The sequence below is a fragment of the Schistocerca serialis genome, chromosome 2, assembly GCF_023864345.2.
Source record: "Schistocerca serialis cubense isolate TAMUIC-IGC-003099 chromosome 2, iqSchSeri2.2, whole genome shotgun sequence".
In the NCBI taxonomy this organism is placed as follows: Eukaryota; Metazoa; Arthropoda; class Insecta; order Orthoptera; family Acrididae; genus Schistocerca; species Schistocerca serialis.
In genome coordinates, this window is record NC_064639.1 from 55,734,258 (window position 1) to 55,753,697 (window position 19,440).

At 38.8% G+C, this 19,440-nt stretch overlaps 1 protein-coding gene across 2 annotated transcripts in view; it reads right to left on the reverse strand.

Annotated features, from left to right (window-relative positions):
* Positions 1 to 1,824: 1,824 nt before the first annotated feature.
* Positions 1,825 to 19,440, reverse strand: part of LOC126456757 (uncharacterized) — a 783,002-nt gene continuing 765,386 nt past the window's right edge. For both annotated transcript variants that reach the window (XM_050092505.1, XM_050092504.1), the window contains one exon: positions 1,825 to 4,558. In XM_050092505.1, coding sequence (XP_049948462.1) covers positions 4,033 to 4,558 — 526 coding nt within the window. In that variant the 3' untranslated portion in view covers positions 1,825 to 4,032. The remainder of the gene's footprint in view (positions 4,559 to 19,440) is intronic.

Genomic DNA, 19,440 nt, shown 5'->3' on the forward strand with positions numbered 1-19,440 from the left:
GAAATATAGTCAAAAACATGAGGCAGTAAGTAAACCTCTAAACATTGAATTACTGTCCCAAAGTGCTACTCAAAACCAGACCCTTGCACTCCACTAACCCGAGATCACATGTGGCATAGTTGGACATTGCACTTGGCTTAAAAATGCTGGCTGCCCGGTATTCTCTACCCACAGAGTTCAGTAGTAGTTCAGTCATTGCAGGAGAATGTCTGCTCTGTAGGTGACCTTTCTTGGTCTTTTCAACCCCGTTTTGTGGGACTGAACTCCTTGGGTTTTCTGCACATTTTTGTTTGCAATCCTTAGAGTTGTGAAGCTGTTGGAGATATCCATATTAAAGCACCTCCTGACTAAAGTGGCTGGTTTGCTCACAGTCCCATAATCTGTGGTATTCCTAACTTTGCTGCTGCCAAAGGCAGTTCACAGTAAATCATTGCTGACAGCAGAATGAAAAATAATGAGAGTACTATAATCCAACGTTAATAAAGCTTATGTAAAAGACAGGAGTTTCATTTTAGGCCTAACAATTTTGCAAATACTACTGAGAAATCCTAACTAATTGCAGATGATGAACTAAAGCAAAATATCAGTTTTACTGGAACTGACCGACAGTCGTATAAATATCAGTATGTGATAGTAAGGTATACATTCTTGTTAATAATGTTACGAATATAAATATCATAAAGCCCATTGCAAACTGAGCAAGATGGTGCGATGGTTAAAACCCGAGTCTGGTCATCCCAATTTCGGTTTTCCACAATTTCCTTAAATTGCTTCAGGCAAATGCCAGAACAGTTCCTCTGAAAGGGCGTAGCCAACTTCCTGCCCCATCCTTCCATAATCTGATGGGACCAATGACTTTTCTGTTTGGTCCCCTCTCCCAAATCAACCAACCAACCATTATGCAAAATTTTTACATTTTTTCACAGAAAATAAAATCACTGAAACATATGTGGGAGTTAAAGAAGAATAACTTGTGTTTTCTCAAGGCCAAACCATATTGACAAAATGATATACTTGGGAAAAAATGGACAGACAGTGACATTCAAAGCAAGATTAACATTAGTGTTCATTGTTTTCTTTTATTTAATTTTCATTGTGAATGGTTGCTAGGTTAAATGTTCAGTTTGTTATAGCTTTCAAGGAGCTATGCGCTAGAATAAATAGGGTCTGTTGCCTTCCATTTTTTACATTAGTGGTATCATCATTTGTTGCTCATTTTATGGTAATATGTAATAAGTTAATCTTTCTGCAAAATGAGGAAGGGGAGGTACTGGATATTTGGGTTTATAGTCTGACACTCATGCAGCCACCTTGTGATATTTTTAATATGTTATCAGATTCGTGAGATGAGTAGGTACAATCTGTAAAATGAAAAACCAGATAGTGCACATGGCTAGTGAAGACTCAAATGTATATTTTCAATAACAGCATTAGACTTTTTTATTTTGGTACTTTTTGTACAAAAGAGCATTACATGTAAAATTGGTGTATTATGGACATCATCAGCAGTTCAAGATTTTCACCATTTCTGTTGCCATATTTGCACTTGCAGAAACATTCATTATTTACAGTGATATCTATAGTTTTGCATAATAAAAACTGGGAAGCACACATAAGTGATGGTGCAAATGTTATTAATTCACAGCTCTTTTTCATTATCTGCAACATTACATTTTTCATATTTTTTTTAATTTCTTTTTTTTTTTTTTTTTTTTTTTTTTTAATTTTTTTTTTAGATGCGATGCTCTTATACCCAAATAGCTGCTGATTCAGGTAATATGATCAGGTACATAAGGAAGGGGGAACCACATAAAAGATATATAAAAAATTGTTCTTCATGTTTATTAAATATCGGTTATCAAACTGGTGCTGTTCAGTAGCTCTACCCTCCTTTTATGATAAAATAATTATCATTATATAAAACGTGAAAAAAGTTTTAAAAAAAGACAAAAATGAAATTTAAATGCTACATTAAAGACAGATGGTTACAACTGTTGCATCTATCCTTAATGTGATTTTATTCCTTCTTACTGTATAATCTTAAGACAAAACTAAAACAAAACAAAAAATACTTCAAACATGCCTGGAAATGGATGAGAACACCTGTACTGACCAACACTGAAACAAGGTTTAGCTTCAATAGTAGGCACTAAGCCTCAAGTGTTTTATAAACAAAAGTCTTCTCTCAGGAGTAAATTAAAGAGAACTATGCAGAGTAAGACATGAAAGAGACAAATTATTGCAATCTCTGAACAGAAAAAGATGGTAACATGCTTTTGCAGAAAACATTCTAGTCATAGTTTGCTTTGGACCAAATGTTCGACATCTTTGTACAGCAACTTGGGTACATACTGTGTCTTTTTCAACTGTACTGTTTCCTTGTCTCATTAAGTTGATAATAAGAATGTCTTTGTTTCAAAACCTTGAGATAGTGTCTACTTGTAAATGTCATCAACAACATCTGGCATTATGAATGTTTGAAGATTTGTACAATTAAATTACAAAGCTGAATTAGGAGGTATGCTCTGTTACTCTTATATGTCCAAGCAGTAAAATACTGTTACTGGAGCAATTGCTTAGATGATTTGTTATCTTGTAGCACAAATGGCAACTTACATTTGATCATTGTACATATATTTAAATGAAAATAAATATGCACATTGTTAATCAGTCTTATTGTACGCTCAGCAAACCAGATATGCTTTTCTGCTATTGCTGTAGTGTTATTTTTACAATCCGTAATATAGCAATAAAATTTTATGTAATCTTGTTTCACTGTACTGGCACTACCATAAGTTATGCATGGGCACAATTTCGAACTACATTATTGCTTCTCAAAACAGTGAGGTTTGACAAAAATGTTACTGCTGGTGAATAAGAATGAAATGGAAAGGGATTAAGCAGCATACAGGATTTGTGCCAATAGGTATACTGCAAGCAGCAGAATAGAAATGGTGGTAAAACTATGGTGAAATAACACAGAAGAACCTGTCAACAAAACAAGGATAAAAACTGACTAGAATGACATTAAAAGCAATAAACTCTGTTTTCTAATAAAATCAGTTGTACATTACATAAAGTAAGTGGGAAATGTTTTCAGTGCCATTTCTGGTGACTTTATTGTAAGCTCTCACTTGTGACAGAATTATTTATGGTTTATTAAAAATAAAACTTGAGCACATACATGTATATTGTAGGATAATTACACCACAGTTTGAACATTTACCAACACTGACATATATTTCAAGATCCTGTGTAATTTACACTGACTGTTTATAATTTGCATTGGCTGTTACTGTTTCGCACACCGAAGAATAAACATTATGTTTCTGACTGCAGAAAATGTCTGCAAATGATATTATTTAAAGATAGCATTCACAATTCTGAGCTTCACATGTCCATACAATTTCCTTTTTTTCTTTCTTTTCGTCAACTGTTTAACAGAAACAGTATGAGCAAAGCAAATATATTTTTTGTAAATCCAAACGAGTTAGATATATCCGTAAGAAAGAAATTGGATTTATTTGGTTTATTTCAGACGGGGAATAGATTTGTACATCAAACTGCTAAGTCAATTCATTCTTGGCAAGGGGCTTATATGTCCTGTTATTTACAGGTTTTTAACTTCACATTTTAATCTGTGAATTAATGATATGGGCATGATCATTTAATTGTTTGCTTTAAAAGTCTCTAGTGACCTTTTGACAATGTTATCAGGCAAATATTTCTCCTCAGATCAACTACTGATGCGAGTGCTGTAATACAATGTCATAAATTCATAAAATGTGAGCTGGTTTGTATCTGAATTTTACAGAAACCGCCATTTTAAAAATCATTTTTAAGCACTGTCAAGTAATTTTGCAATCAACTGTTGCCCCTATAGCACAAAAACGGAAACATACTCAGAACAATGGCACAGAGGAAGCATATAGAAACTGAAGTCTAAGAGTAGCTAGACAAATGAGATTTCTTAACTGACATGGACAGCAAAATTGTCTCTCAACGAAACATTTCAGTAACAAACCAAAACATTTAAACTGTCGTTCCATATGTGCTAAATGTGACTCTGGACGTGTCGGTGTCCAAAGTGACATCTTCCGGAGAGGCGAGGTCCACCCTGATGGAGCCCGAGTCGTTCCTCCGCCTGGTGCTCCAGTCTGAGCTGCGCCAGCTGTAGGCTCCGGCAACCTCCCCAACAGAGCTCCTGGAGCCTCCGGTCGAATCTGTGCCGTCGCCATTCCCGCCGCGGAACCTGGCCACATTTGAAGCATCTTCCTCCGCTGCCGCTGCAGGATCACTGTGCGCTTCCTCGACTGCCCGTAAAATGTTCTGGCAGAGTTCGGAATCGAGGGGTACGGGGTCTTCACTGTCACGGTTGTGAATGGTGATAGCAATATGTACCGGGTGAGGAACCGGTAGAGGTATCGACAGTTTCTCTGCACTGAACGGTCGACATTTGCGCTTCCACGGCTGCCACAGAGTTGAAGAAGGGTCAGATGTGGACAGTGTGTGTCTCCTACGCCTGGCGTGATTTGCTTGTGTGTCTGTGGAAGAATCCCTGTGTAAAAAAAGAACAGCTTGTGACACAGTTTCTCATCCAGCAGTATTTTAGGCACTCCTTAAGGTAAATCTGTTGGAATAAAACAAGATATAATGCATATATTCCGGAAGCAGGACTAATTACCGTTAGTCTGAATACAGTTCTTTCTCTCCTGTTTTAATTTTGTGAGGTATTTATTATACCAAATGCTCACTATTTTATTAATATATCTCAATACAATTATCGATAATGAAAATTCACGGATTGAACAATATGTGAAATAAGGGAAAGGTAATCACTCACCTGTAGCAGTCTGATATGTGGCACAGAGACACACTACATAGAAAACTAGCTTTTAAGCTCTCTTTTTTTTCTAGTAGGAAGTGCACACATTACACACACAATCACACAGAAACCAAATGTGTTCTACTGCAGCTACAGCGATAATGATGATTGATTTATCAGTTATTATTGAAACCATGGATGTGGGGAGGGGATATGGAAAGATTCATGGGCTGAGGCTGGGGTAGTGGAGTAGTATGATGCAGGAGTGGGAAAGACAGATGGCCCAATGGCTGCACAAGATGAAAGGACGTCTGAGGGGATAGAGCATGTAAGAGCTATGGAAACAGGGAGGAAGGAGATGGAACGGAAGTTGGTAGTTAATTAGAGAGAGAGAGGAGGAGGGGTGGGGGTGGTAGGGGGGAAGGGGAGAGAGATAATGCCCAAATGGGGAGTGGAGGAGTGATATGGGAAGACAGTACATGATCTGGATGGGAAACTGCCTTCTCCCACCACTTTTTCTACATTTCTCATGTGGGCATTATATATATCCCTCCCTGCAACTACCTTTCTCCCTCCATCTCAGTCTTCCATCTTTCCATATCTCTTAAATGCTCTACCCCCTCAGAAGTCTTTTTGTCCCATGCAGCCACGGAGTTGTCTGTCTCTCTCACTCCTCCCTTGCACCACACACTGCTACCCCCTTCCTGCCTCGAGTGTCCTGTTTAAATTAACTGATAATCAGAAATCAATGTTGCTGTGTCTGCAATAGTAAGCATTTGGGTGCTTGTACAGTTTGTGATTGAATATGTGTACTGCTGCCCCACAAATAAATACATTTGTGGATTTGGGGAATTACCTTTTACGTAATAAAGTCAGTGACACACTTGCCTGTGTTTCTCTACACACTCTGGCACGAGTCATATCTCTCTCCCAAACCGTAACCTTTCGGTTGTTCTGACATATTACAACCCGTGAGCTCAAGGAATGTAACAGTACTTTGTACTAGGGAAAGCACTGGAGCACAAAAGCCATCGAATGCAGTTTTCTGGTAAGTGTGTGTGTGTGCCACACATCGGTCTGCTATAGGTGCCTCTCCTTCACTTTAGATCCCAATACAATTATTTAGTAACATTATGAGCTATTTTTCTCTACTGTTTCCATCCATATTTCACCTTATTTTCGTAAGAGGCTTGAAACGTACTCCTGTGGCTTGGGTTCTACGGACAATAATCTCTTTCTAATAAAATGTCTTCTTATAGATAAGACAAACTCATCCTTTCATCATAAGTTTACCATACTAAGTATCCTGTACCCACTTTTATAATTGGTTTCACCATATTCAGTATATTATTCTATTGGATTTTAAGTGAAAAATAATCCAAGATGGCATCTGGCACTTATAAATGGTGTTTGTCAAGCTCCCATCCACCACATAACCTGTAATAAGTTGAGTAGTATTGATGCAGATTGTCTTCTTGTGGCAAATGCTTTTGGGACATGTGTAAACAGAAATCCATCAGCATGATAGTGACACCACCAAAATATTTTTAGATGAGTGTGGTTAAAACATTCAAACACACCCATTATTACGAAAAGGATAGCTGCTACCCACCATAGAGCCGAGATGCTGAATCGCAGATAGGCACAACAGAAAGACTGTCAGAAAATGAGCTTTCGGCCAACAAAGCCTTTGTCGAAAACAGACAGAACACACACACACACACACACACACACACACACACACACACACAAGACCTGTATTCATATTCGCACACCCATGACCACAATCTCTGGCAACTGAAGCAAGACTCATTCTCATTTGTTTCATTTGAATACGTCCATTAAGTTATAAAACTCCAAACTAATGTGTACTGTCCCATTTGCACAAACACTTACATCACTGAAGTACGTGGGAAATACAAGTGCAATCATGTTGCACTGGCTAAAATACCCTTAGCAGTTATTGTGGGAAGTAAAAGACAAAAGGAATGAGCCACCCAGCCCTTCTGGAATAACTTTGAAATCTTCTAACTAGTCAATTTTGCACATCAGGTGTAACATATAATGCTAAGTAAATTCACAAATTCACCTCACAGTTATCTAAAAATGAGGGGGGGGGGGGGGGGGGGGGAATTGGGATTTAGACCAGTTGCTTCCCTATCATCACAATACCACACACATTGCAGGAAACAGGAATCCTTCCACCACAATGGTGGGTCCTACCGTCAGAGGAAGAATCCATCTCTGACAGTACATTTCTGTACCCAAAGCTGTATTAGGATCACTTAATCTCTAACAAGCGGCCAGGAGGAGGAACATCATGGCCAAACTGTTGGATTCCCAGAATGCAGCTCGTTGTTCCTCAACCCTTCCAATGAAGTGTGGCCTGAGCCACATAATTACACTTTATGCCACAGCATTTTCTCAATTAGAATTCAGGTATGTACTGGCACCTAGCAAAATGACATCTCCCTCCCATTTCTCTTTCTCTTATTCTGTTGGTAGATAATATTCCACTGCATCATCAAAACTTGTTACCCCATGGATACATGCCACAATTATGTCTAATTTGCTACAATGCCCTCAAGTTGTATACACTTTGGCACAAAATGCAGATAAATCACTGGGTAAGCAAATCTTGACAACACATTCAAGGGGAATACTGAGAGCAGCTGATGCAATCTCATCCCCCATCCTGCTCATACCTAACAGTAAAAATTACAAAATATTTGTAATGCTCTGATAAAGTCTTTCTGGAGCCTTCCAAGATCCTTTGTCAACTGAGGTGGTGGATGACACCACTGTTCATATAATTCACTCCAAGTGTCACTAAGTCTTTCTCAGGGTGAATCCCAAATGTTCTCGTCACTCACAGTCGCAGCCACAGTACGGAATAATAGTAGGTTGTACAAATAATGAACGGAGAGGTGTTACTGCGGAGGGATGTGGCGGCTCACGAGCCTCGATGTGTAGTCAGGGACAGCAGGTACGATATGCCTAGTTTGCGAGTCTAATACTGTTGTCGTGAATACTGTAGACAATTTTCAAATATCGTGGCCAGCATTTTTTGCCTGTATGCCAACCTAGTGTTTTGATGATGAACACCACAGTTAAATTTTGTGTATGACAGCTGCTCATTCTGCCCATACATAATGCATTCAGTCATGACAGGTTGCACAACTGGAGCAGACATGTTCAGTCTCCTTGTACCCCAGCAACTGAGTATATTCAGTGCTCTTAGGCGTTTATCTTTAAAGCTCCAACTGGAGCTACCATGTGTCTCATCACCAATAAACACGAGTTAATTTCAAAAATTATGAGTCTTCCTCATTTTGAGTATGGATAAGTTGAAAAAGGAATAGGAATGCTTAAAATGAGCAAGATTACATTTCTTTGATGAAAATTTAAAACCTGTGGTACGTGTGAATCACTTCATTTCACGCAATTATTCCACGACTGAAGGAGAAGAAGTAGCAGAATATACTGAAGTCATCCACAAACCCCTAACACTGGATGAAAGTAAATTGTGAATATACTACTACTGACTGCTGTAACAAATTGAAAACAGATCCTTGAGCGGGATCATTCTGTTGCTTTAATCTCTCTGATACAGTATGACAAGTCTGATACCTATAAATGTATCAGCTAGGGAAAGGATCAGATGAAGATGGACAGACATTCCTGAAAGCCTTCTTTGTGGAGTTCTCCATGGATACAAGTAATATTGGAAGTCCTCTTAAGATTGAAGAATATATTATGTGATATCTTCGTTGGAGACAATACTACAGTGTTCGTTCAGACAGGATGAATCTGTCAAAGGTAGAGAATTATTTCTTGAACTCAGACTGTCCGTGACTACGTATTTGTCTAGGTTCTAGGATCCTGGCCAAATCTCTATGATTATGTATTCTAAGGTTTTTCAGTGCATTTTATGGACCTTCCCTGGTTTTGAGAGGAGGACCAACATTAACTCTAACTGTAGCCAGATTTGTTGAAAAACAACCTAGAGGATATCTTTCGTCTGCTTTTTAGGTCCTGTAACATCCCTTAGTGGATTCAGAAATTACCTCCTATAGTCTACTGGGTCTCAAACAACTTTTTTAAGTGATTGTACTCTACTATTCTCTAAGTGATGTCTTCATATGCAGTTTGAAGGCCATTTCTGTTTCATTAGGGTAGCTATTGGTGATGCAACATTTACCAGAAATCCTCCTTATGGCTATCCATTCCTTTGTGAAGCTAGCAGAACAGTGTCTTTGTGAAGCTAGCAGAACAATGTATCGAGTCTCTCTCAACAGTTGTGCATGCCACTGCTCTCTTAACTCCAAAGTATTCACGTGCCTCGCAAAATGACTGTTGTACAAAACAATGCACAGTTGCATAACCGTTTCAAATTGTGGAGTGACAATGTCTGTTCTGAAATCGTGTCTCAAGTTGGCCTGGTGCCTTTCAGATGGATGCATCAGCACAGCCCATCACTGTGACACATTCAGTCCTGGTCACTATTCTAAATTCACTTGTTGACTGTACAAGCTCCAGTGGAAAGTCCACATTGGCAAATCCACAGTATAATGAAAGGATACCTCACTACTCACCGTAAAGACGACACATTGAGTTGCAGAGAGGTATGACAAAAGATTGTTACGTATAAGCTTTAGCCGAAGCATTTTTCAGAAAATACACATACCTTCATACAAGTGAGCACACCTCTCACACATGACTGCTATCCCTGGCCATTCCAACCGGAATGCAAATGACACGAATTGAACGGGAGCAACAATCCAGAGTGGGCCAGTAAGGGAGAGGGATAGCAGGGTACGGGTGGGGGAAGAGAAGTAATACTTCTCGGCAGAGCGTGCAGTGACTAGAGGTGGCAGGACAGGGCTACCGGGAACAGCATCAGGTGGCTGTGAGGGATGGAGAGAGGGGAAAAGACGAGGGGGAAAGACCAGTGGGTGTGCTGCCAGAGAACAGCACATAGTCAGGGTGAGAGGAGGTGAATCGTGAGGAGGTGACAGCACAGAGGGGGCAGAAACAATTAGCTGGATGGTGCAGGGGAGTAGGTTACCCTAGTGTGAGTCCGGGACGATTTCAGGATCGGAGAATGTGTTGTAAGGACAATTCCCATCTGCACAGTTCAGAAAAGCTGGTGTTGCAATGGAGGACACAGACATCCCAGTTTGTGAAGCAGCCATTGAAATCGAGCTTGTTGTGGACAGCTGCATACAGCAGTCATACCGACATAAACAGCTGAGCAATGATTGCAGCAGAGCTGGTGCATAACACAGCTGCTTTCATAGAGAGCCCATAGACTAATGGAGCAGGATAAACCTATGACAGTTCTGGTTGGGTGGATAGGGGTGATCTTTCAACTGGGCCTTCCAAAGGGATACCATCCATGTGACAACTGGTTTGGACTGGACTGGCACAGGCACGGATTAGGGTGCTGCAAAGGTCGAGTGGACGGCAGCACAACACTTCAGGAGGAGTGGGAAGGATCTCGTGCAGGATGTCTCTAATTTTGGGGCACGATAATAGATAATCAAAGCTGTGACAAAGGATACAGTTCAGTTGTTCCAATCTGAACTGGTACTGGGTGACGAATGGGGCATTCCTAATAATAATAATAATATTTATTCAACATTGAATAATCAAATACAATTCCTAGAAATAATACAGTTTCAGGACACCATACAGATTATTCTTCTGAATACATCTGTTTATAAATTACAAACTAAAGATTTGTTTGTATTAATAAATTTTACATTTTGATGCATTTTACATTTGGTAGTATACAATCACAATATTACAAATATTGCTGTTATCAACATTATATTAGTTGTAGGTCACTTAAAACTATGAGCTTGACATACTTATGAAGCACTTTTCATATAGATATAGTACTCATCTAGGGAATAAAAAGAGTTTTCAATAAGAATTCTTTTTAGCTGATCTTTTAATTTGTTGGTCGGACCGTGCGGTTAAAGGCGCTGCAGTCTGGAACCGCAAGACCGCTACGGTTGCAGGTTCGAATCCTGCCTCGGGCATGGATGTTTGTGATGTCCTTAGGTTAGTTAGGTTTAACTAGTTCTAAGTTCTAGGGGACTAATGACCTCAGCAGTTGAGTCCCATAGTGCTCAGAGCCATCTGAACCATTTGTTAGTCGGAAGGGCTGTGAGGCTTTTTGGGAGGGCATTGGCTAGCTTCAGCGTAGCATGCAGTGAATTTTTTTCATATAGTTCTGTGGCTATTTACATGGTATCTGAACTTGTGCCTTGTATCGTACTGGTGCAGGTCACAGTTGAAATTTGGATTTATTGTTTTCAAGAGCAATATAACATTCAATATGTATACACCTAATTTTGGGAACAGATTCCGACATGATTCTCTAGGTTTGGCACCACAAATAATTCTGATGACTTTTTTCTGTAGTATTAATAATGTGCTTAGGTTCGCTTGAGTTGTTGCACCCCATATTTCTACAGCACAGTTTAAATTCAATGAGAATATGGCATGATAAGCAGTTTTTAATACACCCATATCCTTACAATATTTGCTAATCACATTTATAGCAAATACATTCTTTGACAGCTTACAGGCTAAGGCATCGATATGCATGTCCCATTTGAGGCTGTCCTGGATTGTAATCCCCAATAACTTTGTCCATTTTTTCTTTTTTACAATGTCATTTCCTATGGATAATTTCATGCCAGATTCTGTTTGTTTCCTTGTGTTAAATTCCATCATTGCAGTCTTTGAAGCACTTACACTTAAATGGCTTTCATTAAAATACTTGACTATTTCATTAGTTACACTGTTGCACAGCACCTCCAGACTGTCATAGTCTTCGTGTTTACACACAATTGATGTATCATCTGCATACAATATTTTTTTTACAATTAGGAGAATAATACCATATATCATTAACATAAATCAAGAAAAGAAGGGGTCCCAAGACAGAACCTTCAGGCACTCCATATTTGATATCAGTAATTTTAGATTTGAAAGCCCCACTGTTTGTTTTGAGCAAGACAAATTGTTTTCTATTGCTCATATATAATTTTATTAGCTCATAGCCAGTTCCTCTAATACCCAGGTTCCACAGCTTGTCAAGTAATATGGTGATGTTGACACAATCAAAAGCTTTTTCTAGATCAAGGAACATTCCAGGTACATACTCCTCGTTCTCCATGGCAGTTATTATTTTGTCTATTAATTGTGCTGTGGCTACTGAAGTTGACTTGTTTTCCATAAAGCCATTCTGATTTTCAAATATTAAATTATGTTGACTCAGGAATGTCATTAGTCTGGTAATTACCTTAGAAAATGCAGGTAAGATTGAGATAGGGCGGTAGTTTTCAATTTTACATTTATCACCTTTCTTGTAAATCGGGGTTACTTGTGCTATCTTTAGACTATCTGAGAAACAACCTGATGCAATTACATCATTTACTGCAGTGGCCATGGCATCAGATATGTTGTCTATGCATCTTTTCAGTGTACTGATAGACAATCCACCATAGCCTGCTGATTTTGTATTTTTTAATGACCTTACTATGTTTCTGATTTCCTTGCTATTGGTTGGGTCCAAGTATATACTTTGTTTGATTGGAATGCCCTTATATCTATACTGAAGATTCTTAAAATGGTTATTGACAGATTTTCCAACAAAAGAAAAGTACTCATTAAAAACATCTGCAGTCTGACATTGACCTTTCATAATATGCTCTTTATAGTTTATAGTAAAATCACTAGTTGATCTGTCCTTACAATCCCTAAAGCTATTTATTACTTTCCAAACAGCTAAACGAGTGTTAATAGAGTTTCTTAACATTGTGGCTACATATTTACTTTTAGTTTCTAGCAGCAGATCTTTATAATAATCATGGTAGTTCTTAAATTCTACCTTTAGTCTATTATTATTGTTATTATTTACCATTGCATATTGGAAAAGTCTAAGTTTCTCTCTTGCTGTTTTTACTTCATGATTTATCCAGTTATTTTTTTGTATTTTTTTGCAGTCATTTACTGTAAAGGTCATTTCTGAGCATGAAACAATGAAGCAATAATAAAAATATGATTCAAATTCACTGAAAGTAATGCTGTTTTTTTCACCCCATTGTAAGATTTTCAGCAAACTGTTGAGCTCTTTAACATTGTCATCATTGGTGATTCTTTTTGTCACATATTGTTTCTCTTTTCTATTGACATGAAGCTTTTCAGCTTCTATCAATACCTGTATTGCGTGGTGATCAGAAATGGCAAGCTTCAGAACTGATGCACTGCATGTAAAGTGGGACATGTTAGTTATAATGTTGTCAATGCATGATTTTGTACTATTGACCTCTCTAGTGGGCTCGTTTATCAGAAATTTTACATTAAATTGAGTTAGTATTAGAATTAGTGTTTTAGATATAGAGCTATTGGACAGTAAGTCAATGTTTATATCACCAGTTAGTATTACATTAACCCAGCCATTTTTATTGCAGTATTTACTGTCAATGTCAATAAGCAGGTCATTAAGAACATCAAAGAAAATATCTAGGCTACCAGATGGAGGTCTGTATAGACCTATAATAATTAAGTTCTCTTTCCCCCACTTATAATTAATTGTTGCTAATTCTGTTACACTCTCAGTACTGAAAGCACTTACATCTATTACACTATAATTACTACCGCTGGGTGCAATGATAGATACCTCACCACCATGTTTCTCTTTTCTACTGAAGGCAGAGCAAAAGTTCATGGAGAGTGACTTACATACACTAATTAGCTCATCTGTGTACCAGTGTTCACTTATAACTAAAACATCAGGGTTATCAATTGCTGCAATGGATCCAACTCATTGTGCTTATTCCTAAGACTTCGGAAGTTTTGCTGAATTAATTTGAATGTGAGTTTGGATTGTCAAACACCTGATGGACATGTCACCCTGCCGGTCTGATTGTTTTTAAGACTACAGGGGTTCTGCTGTATGATGTTAGGGCAGAGTTTCTCCTGCTGGGCCATACAGGGAGATTTAGAGCTACCAGGCTGTCCAGCAGGGTTTACAAGTTTCCCTGGCTTGTCAGTAGTTGCTGTTTGTGTGGCAGGTCCTGTCTGAGTGGGTTGTGCCATTCCATAGCAATGCACCTATTTACACTGCTTTGTGTAATGTTTCGTCTGATTTCACCAATAATTAATTCACTCACAATCTTTTTACCTCTCTTATTCATTTTCATACCATGAGTTGTGTGCAGGTCTCTATCTAGGTTACTGACGTTTACCAAAGACATATTGCGAAATTTATAACATATTGTTTTAAGCCTATAAAGACACATTGCGAAATTTATTACATATTGTTTTAAGCCTATCATTTGTTTTATGCACTTCCAAGTTCACAATAGATTGGCCCATTAGATCATGTCTCTGAGGAATGTTAACGACAATTACTTTAGTGCCAGTCAACTTACAGAGTGTTACTTTCATGTGCCTGATAGTGTCATTTGCTTGATTTTTAGCCACATCATTTGTACCACCAATGATAATGACGACAATTACTTTAGTGCCAGTCAACTTACAGAGTGTTACTTTCATGTGCCTGATAGTGTCATTTGCTTGATTTTTAGCCACATCATTTGTACCACCAATGATAATGACATAATCATTTGCTGAGAAAGATTCACTATCTTGCACACACAGCAGAAAGAGGTGCACCAGGTTGAATGTGAGCCACAGCTGTAAAGTCATCTTGGATACTTGCGATGTTTTGAGCTATTTCGCAAACATGACTGTCTCCATATATAAGAATCCGGCCCTTCTTGTACTTCTGGTTCTCCCCGCTTCTTCTATTGCCATTTTGGAATAGTTTGTTGCATACATTTTCATGGATTACACAGTCATTTCTTTCACGGATTTCACTGTCGTTACATTGAACATTTTGTTTTTGTTCACTCACTATGTTAGCACTAATACACGAGTTTGGCTTGGCGTTTTCGGAAATTATCACTGGAAATTTTTTTACAGTTTGAACGGTTATTTTTAGTTTGCACGGATTTCAATGCTGCGACTTCCACTATCGGTATTTCGTCAAGAATCTGATACCTATTTTTGAGTTATAATAGTTGGAAAGCATTCCTCGGTTTTTGATTTAGGCGTACTATCATTCAACAGGTGCTGCCAACCAATTTCGTTCACCTTTTTATTCAGTAATGTAACCTCAGCTTTTAAACACTGAATTTCACTTATTAAATCTTCAACTAATGCTAAGAATTTACACTTACAGGCACAACTTTTTGCGTTTGTAATTTTACCTGTGTTTATAAGGCAGCACTGAACACAGTTCCAGCTTGTCATAAATTCATTGTTGTTTTTTTTCATTGTTGAGTCAATTTCAGCACATCGAAAATGAAACAAATTGTTGCATTTGCTGCACGTGATTCCAATTTTCATCATTTTTTGCGCTTTCTACACTTTTTATTGACTAAAGAAGAATAGAATAGAATAGAATAGAATATTTCTATTCTATTCTTGCTTAGTCGATAAAAAGTGTAGAAAGCAGCAAATGCAACAATTCGTTTCATTTTCGATGTGCTGAAATTGACTCAACAGTGAAAGAAAATAACGAATTTATGACAAGCTGGAAGTGTGTTCAGTGCTGCCTTACAAACTCAGGTAAAATTACAAACGGAAAAAGTTGTGACTGTAAGTGCAAATTTTCGGGATTAGTTGAAGATTTAATAAGTGAAATTCAGTGTTTTTACATGAGCTAAGAACTGTTTCATTACTACTTGCCGCCATCTCAATATCTGTATCCTCTGTAGCTGTTTCTCGGTTGTGGGTGGAGGGATGGGGGTGTGCATGGATATTGCACAGGAAATCTCTTTGTGGACTGTATCTGTGGGTAGTGCCTGTTTCTGAAGGCCACTGTGAGACCTTCAGTATACTGGGTAAGGGAGCTCACATCACTCACTAACGCTGTCCCTGGGTGGCCGAGCTGTACGGGAGGGATTTTTTCTGTGGAAGGGATGGCAGCTGTCAAAATGCAGGTACTGTCAGGCGTGGCTTTATCGTGACAGAGGTGCGGATAGCGCCATCTGTGAGGAGGAAGTCAATGTCAAGGAAGGTGGCACACTGGGTTAGGGAGGATCCAGTGAAGTGGTTGGGAAAGAAAATGTTGAGGTTGTGAAGGAATGACAACAGGATGTCCTGACTCTGAGTCCAGATCGTGAACGAGCCTGAACCAGCCCAGTGTTAGGGATTTGGGAGGCTAGGAATGTTTCCCCTACATAGCTCATAAACAGGTTGGCATAGGAGGAGGATGCCACGCTTCTGAATGTGCCAACGATTTGTTTGTGTACCTTCCCTTCAGAGGAGAAGCTGTTGTGTGTTAGGCTATAGTTAGTAAGGTGAATGTGGAATGAGGTACTGGATATGGGGTGCAAAGGATGTTAGAAGAGGTAGCGTTCGATAGCATTGAGACCACGAGCGTGAGGAATTTTGGTGTGTATGGAAGTCGTGTCAACAGTGATAAGTAGTAATCCAGGAGATAAAGGGCTGGGGATGGTGGAGAGTTTGTGAAGGAAGCGGTTTGTATCTTTGATGTGGGAGGGCAACAAGTTGGAGGTGTCTGTCACTGAGTGCCAAAATTCTTTCAGTGGTAGCACAATAACCAGATACAATGGGGCGACCAGGATTATTGGGTTTCTGGATTTTGGAGAGCATGTAGGGAAAACATTCTGAGAAGGGCCTAAGGCTTTAAACAGAGATTAGTGTTTATGTTGGACTTCTGAGATGGGATCACTCTGGCAGAATTTATAGATGGAGTAGTCAGGAAATCGGCAGAGACATTCTGTCAGGTAGTCACTATGATTCATATCATGTTTGCAAGGACATGCCCTATCCCCCAGATCTAGCAGCTAACCCCCTCCCCAATTCTCCCACCAAGAAACAGATACCACCTTGGACTGGAACAGTTGAACCACAACTTTTGTCAGGGCTTTGATTATCTATCACCATCCCCCAAAATTAGGAACATCCTATCCAACATTCTTCCCACCTCTTCAAAATTTGTGTTCCATTGCCCACACAAACTGTTCAACATCCTAGTCCATCCCTATGCCACTTGTAATGGAACTGACAAGTATACTTCATTTTGTTACATTATACACTAATTAAAGTTGTGTTAAAAAGCTTAATATGATATTAGGATAGGTGTTGTGATCAATAATCAATATTGAAATTTTCAATGGGATTTTGGCCACTCGAGTCCTGGCCGTGGTTGAGTGCAGTGTCCAGGATTAAGACATTTATATATACACAGATTGACGAAATCTACGTCCTGCAGGAACCTAAAAAGAAAAAATACTATTTTCTTGTGTCTAATAACCATGTGGTGCAAAGAAGTGCAATACATGGAAGTAAAGGAAGACGAAACAAAACAGTAAAGTGAATTGACCACATGAGTGAAGCTCCACTGAAAAGATATGTACATTTGTGTAGTGCTTCTTTATTCCTTTTATTATTTTGTTTGTGAAATTTTACGAAAATGACCGTTGTAAAAGAGGAAAGTGGTGCTGAATTTAAGAAGGATTGTGAAAAATTGTTTCTCTCTGGGGACTTAGGCATGCTGATAAAAACGGAAGAAGAGTCATTCAAAGAAGCAGATAAAAGTTTAATTCATCAGAATTGTAGATGTTGTTGTTGTTGTTGTTGTTGTTGTTGTCTTCAGTCATGTGACTGGTTTGATGCAGCTCTCCATGCTACTCTATCCTGTGCAAGCTTCTTCATCTCCCAGTACATACTGCAGCCTACATCCTTCTGAATCTGTTTAGTGTATTCATATCTTGGTCTCCCTTTACGATTTTTACCCTCCACGCTGCCCTCCAATACTAAATTGGTGATCCCTTGATGCCTCAGAACATGTCCTACCAACTGATCTCTTCTTCTAGTCAAGTTGTGCCACAAACTCCTCTTCTCCCCAATACTATTCAGTACCTCAGTACCTCCTCATTGGTTATGTGATCTACCCATCTAATCTTCAGCATTCTTTTGTAGCACCACATTTCGAAAGCCTCTATTCTCTTCTTGTCTAAACTATTTATCGTCCATGTTTCACTTCCATACATGGCTACACTCCATACAAATACTTTCAGAAATGACTTCCTGACGCTTAAATCTATACTAAATGTTAACAAATTTCTGTTCTTCAGAAACGCTTTCCTTGCCATTGCCAGTCTACATTTTATATCCTCTCTACTTCGACCATCATCAGTTCTTTTGCTCCCCAAATAGCAAAACTCCTTTACTACTTTAAGTGTCTCATTTCCTAATCTAATTCCCTCAGCATCACCCTACTTAATTCAACTACATTCCATTATCCTCATTTTGCTTTTGTTGATGTTCATCGTATATCCTTGTTTCAACACACTGTCCATTCCACTCAACACCTCTTCCAAGTTCTTTGCTGTCTCTGACAGACTTACAATGTCATTGGTGGACCTCAAAGTTTTTATTTCTTCTCCATGGATTTTAATACCTACTCCGAATTTTTCTTTTGTTTCCTTTACTGCTTGCTCAATATACAGATTGAACAACATTGGGGAGAGGCTACAACCCTGTCTCACTCCCTTCCCAACCACTGCTTCCCTTTCATGCCCCTCGACTCTTATAACTGCCATCTGGTTTCTGTACAAATTGTAAATAGCCTTTCGCTCCCTGTATTTTACCCCTGCCACATTCAGAATTTGAAAGAGAGTATTCCAGTCAACATTGTCAAAAGCTTTTTCTAAGCCTACAAATGCTAGGAATTAATCTACCTTCTAAAATAAGTCGTAGGGTCAGTATTGCCTCATGTGTTCCCATATTTCTATGGAATCCAAACTGATCTTCCCCGAGGTCAGCTTCTACCAGTTTTTCCATTCGTATGTAAAGAATTAGCGTTAGTATATTGCAGCCGTGACCTATTAAACCGATAGTTCGGTAATTTTCACATCTGTCAACGGCTACTGTCTTTGGGATTGGAATTATTATATTCTTCTTGAAGTCTGAGGGTACTTCACCTGTCTCATACATCTTGCTCACCAGATGGTAGAGTTTTGTCGGGACTGGCTCTCCCAAGGCTGTCAGTACTTCTAATGGAATGTTGTCTATTCCCGGGGCCTTGTTTCAACTTAGATCTTTCAGTGCTCTGTCAAACTCTTCACGCAGTATCATATCTCCCATTTCATCTTCATCTACATCCTCTTCCACTTCTATAACATTGCCCTCGAGTACATCGCCCTTGTAGAGACCCTCTATATACTCCTTCTACCTTTCTGCTTACCCGACTTTGCTTAGAACTGGGTTTCCATCTGAGCTCTTGATATTCATACAAGTGGTTCTCTTTTCCACAAAGGTCACTTTAATTTTCCTGTAGGAAGTATCTATCTTACCCCTGGTGAGATAAGCCTCTACATCCTTACATTTGTCCTCTAGCCATCCCCGCTTAGCCATTTTACACTTCCTGTCAATCACAATTTTGAGACGTTTGTATTCCTTTTTGCCTGCTTCATTTACTGCATTTTTATGTTTTCTCCTATCATCAATTAAATTCAATATTTCTTCTGTTACCCATGGATTTCTAGTAGCCCTCGTCT